Below are 5,735 nucleotides of genomic sequence, written 5' to 3'. Positions count from 1 at the left end.
ACGTCTTTTTCATCTTTGTATGTACATGGTCTAACTTCCATGGATCCATTTTCTTTCCAACGACTTTAAAACGAAATGTAACAAGTGTCAAGTATAAAGTTTCGTTTTTTGTTAGAATAGAGGCAAGATGTTCATATTGATATTTGTAGAAAAACCGCACCAGTTAGGAACTAGGCCGCTTATAACAAGCGATCTCGTCATACAACCAACTTATAGTCTGAGGGCCAGTCCTGGACTCGTGGTTAAAGCCACTAAAAACATTAACATGGGATCATTATTAGAAAGACCATCAAACACCTCTAACAACAGAATATTTTATCTTCAAAATAGCAAGCGTAAATCAAAATGTAGTAGTTTAACCCACTGCAAATAAATATCAGATGGCCAACATCAAACCACCATTGCCAGCAACATGTCTGTTACCAAGTAGTGTAATTATTTGAAACTCGAAAAAACACAAACTTGAACAGCATACAATAAAAGTCTAAATACGAAACAGAAATTCAAAGTAATGAACTGTTTATGTGCCTTCATTTGAGAATTCAAATTCTCATTCTTTCTTGCCGATCCCATGAGACATGTTATAGATCCCCCGTCCCTGTAAACATAAGCGAATTTCTTAGTAGGAAACTTCATAATACAACAATTGTTTCGCAAAAAAGGAGGTCATTAAGTCAGCACAATTAGTTATTTAGTCATGAGTTAACTCTTTGCATCCACAGTTCAATCGGGTAAAAGGATTAATCTTGATATCAAATGGATTGTTAGGCAAATTGGCTGACTGGTCAGAGTGTAAAACAGATCAAGTCTGACCCACCTAATCATCGTGATCATATTTGACACTTTACTTGTTTACACGCGAAGTTGTAAAAGTCGCGAGTCGGGGACGAGTCAGTCGGGACCTTGAACGGACAAGTCGAGTTTGGGGACGAGACGCGGACGAGTCAGGGGACGAATCAGGCGTTGACCAACGTTGACTTTTAGTAATAACAAAATTAAACATATATATACTACACATAAATATATCAAACATAAAACATGAATAACTCAAGGATAGATATAAGGCACAAAATCTAATCATAAAAAATAGTATAGGTATTAGAATTTTGACCAACTTTTAATTTGACCGACTCGAACACAACTCAACCTGACTCAGTCCGACTTGACCCTACTTTTTAGTGTTGACGGACTTTACAGACATATATTGGTCGAAACGGGACGCGTTAGTCCCCAAACCGACACGTCGGCTGAATCAGCAGACTTTTATAACAATGATGATCATATTTGACACTTTACTTGTTTGCACAGAAAACTGGACATAGAAACTGGGACAGCCCGACCCATTTAAACGATCATAAAAACTACCAGCTCGACCCAATATCTAACCAGCCCATCCCGCCCATTTTAGTCTTTTACCAGCTCTAGCAAAAGGGCTGAGAACAAAGTAACTCACGATGAGGAACAGGCAAGAACCAGCGAGAGCCATAGGAATGGCAACTGAGGTAAGCTTGTCCATTGGACCTTTCAAATGGGTGTGTTTGTGGATGCTTTGAAACAATCTTTGCTTCTCAATGAGCTGCTCTCTTGGTCTAAAAGGAGCCTCAGCAACCATCCTGTAATACCCCGCACTACAAACATTATAATTATGAAATTTCAAATGTCAAATGTGTGTGTGTGTGTGTGTGTTGTGTGCATGCTTGTTTTGTTTTGTTCTGTGAATGAACGAGTCTTTAGTATAATTCTGAACTTTCTAATGTCAACTCTCTTAAATCATGGTTTGTGACTGTGTGCATGTGAGTATATTGGTTTTAAACTAGGAAGATTGAATCCAAGATGCAAAAGTAAGGAAAATTTAACTCATCCAAAGAAACGTGGGATAATAAATTAATAATAATAAAATATGAATACTTACAATTTAACATAGAATAACTTATGCAAATCATTTCAGTAGAAAAAAGAAGAGAGCATAAAACATATATTTTAGAGATGTCTATTAAAATTGATTGTTTGCTGTCAAACATATGTTAATGTGTGGCAATAGCAGACATTAACACCTCAAAACTAATATATAGACATCTAAACTAGAATCAAATCAATCAGGAGTAAAGTCATGCAACAAAATAACACAACATTATGAACCACTAGTACAAACTTATGCAGTTAAATCCACAGCTAGGGAAGAATCATAATCAATGAAATACAAGTGAAATCGTTTGAATGGATATCCAAGAGATACAAAAACAACAAGATCGATTGGCATCAATGGATATCTAACCCTAGTGTTTACTGCTATTCGGTTAACTCACCAAAACAATTAGGCTGTCATCTTTAAACCATTGTTGTTTTCATGTAAAGATCCTAGTGGCATGGTTTGACTTTTCAAAAAAAATCCACAAATAGGTCATGCTAAATTATCATATTAGTAAAAGAGGAATATAATTTCACCCAAGATCAATCTCAATACTAGGATTTCCATGTTTGTCAGGAAAATACACATATAATAACATTAACTTAATATATAATATAAGAGTTGTACTAACAAATAAGATTAAAGTTTTAAATATATGTCATAAAATTAGACCAATTAATGGCCTTTTGGTGATAAAATAAAAGATAAAAAGTAAAATATTACCAACATAAGAAAGATGCAATTCCTTATATCATACAATTACCACTAAAAATGCAATTACTTTAGAGAAAAATAATAGATAATGTGATAAATCTTATATCAATCACAAAAGTATATCATTCATTTCACAATACAGATCGAGAAACATGTGATACAGATTGAGATAGAAATTGAGCCATAAATGAAGATCAAAACATGAATCTAACGAGACATCAATCGATATATCCTCTAAAAAAGATTAATTAAATCGGTCCGCTATGATTGCATAAATATATAACAATTTAACGACGGAAATCAATAAAACATGGAAATTAGGTTAAGCTAATACGACAAATTTGATTTATATGTACCGAATTAATGTGAAATGATTTACCTGAACGTTGAAAAAGTGATGAAGTATTGGTGCAAAAGCAGAAATGAAGAATCGGAAACCTAGAAATCACAAATGAGACGAGGACTCCAACAGATGATTCTGAATGAAACAATTATTAAGCAGATGCAGAATTAGGGGTGATGTATTGGGCTTATGTGAGTGGGTCGAGGCTCATCGCATAAACAAAGTGCGAATTTAAATGGGCATGGGCTTATAACATCAGAAAAAAAAAGTCCGACTTTGATATTTTCAAAAAAATATATTTACAAGACGGCTTCTTCAAAACGTTTTTAGACCATTCATCTAGAAAAATGTTGCCAAAAGAGACTCGAAATCGCAAGAGTCAGCTTGCGATTTGCGAACTGGTTTGCAAATTGCGAATGCTCACGCAATGTTCATATCGCTATTCGTAAATCGCAAGTTGGCTCTTGCAATTTAAGACCTAATTTTTATCGGGATAAAATTCCTAGATAAGATCCCTCGCGATTTTATTGACATGTATCATGGTGGTGATTTTGAATGGAATTATGAAAAAATGGAACTCTCTAAAGGGCATAAAATGACGTTTGATAACGTAGATGTTCGCGACTTTAATATGGAGAAGTTGATAGGGTTCCTTCGAGAAAAGCCACCAGAGAATCCAACATCAATGGACATATACTATTACAAACCATGAGTTACTGAACCCGAACCAATGTGCTATGATGAAGAATGGTATACATTAGTAGGGAAAGCGTGTATACTTTCAGAAAATGTTGAGTTGTATGTTTTATTTGAAGTTTTTAAAGACGCAGTTGAGTTCGATACGATGTATGATAGTCATAGTGAATACTATTATGCACCTAGACCTTTTATAAATTAAAGTTACTTGTAATAGATTAGTAACGTGCAATTTCATTATTTCAACAACACTTTTTATTCATAAACATAAAAAACGATTACAACAAACATAGTACAGCAAATTACTACTAAAAACCTATGGCAATCTAGTAGTTGGACATGTATTCTAATTGTGACCTTCAGCCATGCATATACCACTCTTTGGTTTTTGCTTTTCACGTTCATCCATCTGGTTCTTAATACGTTTTGATTTCTTCCTCCCCGTGTGCTTACCATTCTTGTTGGATCGGCCATAATGTCCCATTCAAAAGGCGACCAGTAACTCGCGTCTCTTAGTGGATTAAAATGATGGCTATATTGCTCTCTCCATACGGTTGAAACAACCCAACCCGTATTCCATACGAAATTTTTTTTTTTTTAAATTATACACATTTACGCGCCAATTAAACGTGTAAACCATTCCACAAAGTTCATTTAAACGTACAACAATTTAAATGTTTACAAAAGGCACGAAGGCCATTAATTAAGTTCAATACAAGTTTGACCCACTACAAACGATAGTTTATAATCCAAACGACACTTAAGCATGGTTTGGGACTAAACTACCCAAAACGTTAGGCCAACCTCCAAGCTTCAACAAAACATCATCAAGGGACACCTAATGCCCGATAACCCCTTTGCCCTTATCCGCACCTGCGACTAAAAAGATAAACAACGAGAGGGGTAAGCTAATGCTTAGTGAATGCAATAATTATACATGTTCATATATAACCTACTCATTTGCAAACACTTACACAACACCGCATACAAGCTAGCAATACGACAACCATGCAAACCTCATGCATAAACTACTATCCACAATTTATAAGAAGCTAGAACACCAATAGCATATAGTTCAATATTAAATATGCTAATACCAAATTCACACAACCATGGTTAACCAATAGTAAAAGGAATGGTACTCGAATTTCCCATCGGTGTTCATAACAACCGTTAGTGCACAACACATATATCACTAACCCTTGGACAACACATATCCGTTTATAAAATCGTTAGTATACAACACATATAACACTAAATCGGACAACACATATCCATTCATAAATCATTAGTGTACAACACATATAACACTAAATTGGACAACATATATCCGTTCTTAAAACCGTTAGCGTACAACACATATAGCACTAACTAGGACAACGCATATCCTTACGTACAAATAAGCACATCATATACGTACAAGTATACTTATTCCACTCACCTTGACACAAGGATGATGATTATGCACGTCCGAACTTCAAGGCAATGTACCTAATTCATTAAGTGCACATTCAATCACACAACTAGTGGAATTAACCACAATACTTATACTTGAGCATTTAATGACCCAATTTGCATTAAATGACTCAACTACACCACAACCGCCCATAAATGGCCAAGACTCATATTAAATCACTAAGGCTAGTGATTTAAAGTCTACTAACATTAATTAACATAACTCAGGGTAATTCATACCCATTTCACCCAATTAGGTCAACTAGTACCCATTTGACCCATTTTAAATACTTAGCCTCACAATCAAGTCAAACTTACCCATTAACACTTCTTTCATAAATCTAAAAGTGTATTAGTGACTAGCAATACCATTTGACACTTATAACCTCAAATCACAAGACCAAAACCCTAGTTTGTGGCCATTAGGGTTTCATTACAACAACATAACCCAAATTCACCCATTTTACCCTCAAATGGGTCATACAAGTCTCTAGTAACCGAAACCTTAGCCATTAACCAATTAAAACTTAAAACATAAAGTTAGAACTTACCGAGACTATCAACGTGTAGCTAGAGACACAAGGAACAACTTTAAATCTTGCTCCAAGGTTTGATTCA

At 34.9% G+C, this 5,735-nt stretch overlaps 1 protein-coding gene across 1 annotated transcript; it reads right to left on the bottom strand.

The window, feature by feature from the left end:
• Nucleotides 1-336: 336 nt before the first annotated feature.
• Nucleotides 337-3,158, bottom strand: LOC139877655 (uncharacterized). The gene is made up of 3 exons (XM_071865083.1): nt 3,003-3,158; nt 1,454-1,613; nt 337-598 (listed from the first exon to the last, which is right to left on the bottom strand). Exons 2-3 carry the CDS (start codon nt 1,610-1,612, stop codon nt 551-553), a joined length of 207 nt encoding a protein of 68 aa, XP_071721184.1. The 5' UTR covers nt 1,613; nt 3,003-3,158; the 3' UTR covers nt 337-550.
• Between the last annotated feature and the right edge of the window lie 2,577 nt (nt 3,159-5,735).

Source organism: Rutidosis leptorrhynchoides, chromosome 11 (genome assembly GCF_046630445.1).
Source record: "Rutidosis leptorrhynchoides isolate AG116_Rl617_1_P2 chromosome 11, CSIRO_AGI_Rlap_v1, whole genome shotgun sequence".
Taxonomy (NCBI): Eukaryota; Viridiplantae; Streptophyta; class Magnoliopsida; order Asterales; family Asteraceae; genus Rutidosis; species Rutidosis leptorrhynchoides.
The sequence above is the reverse complement of the archived record's forward strand: the minus strand, read 5'-3'. Positions and strand labels throughout refer to the sequence as shown.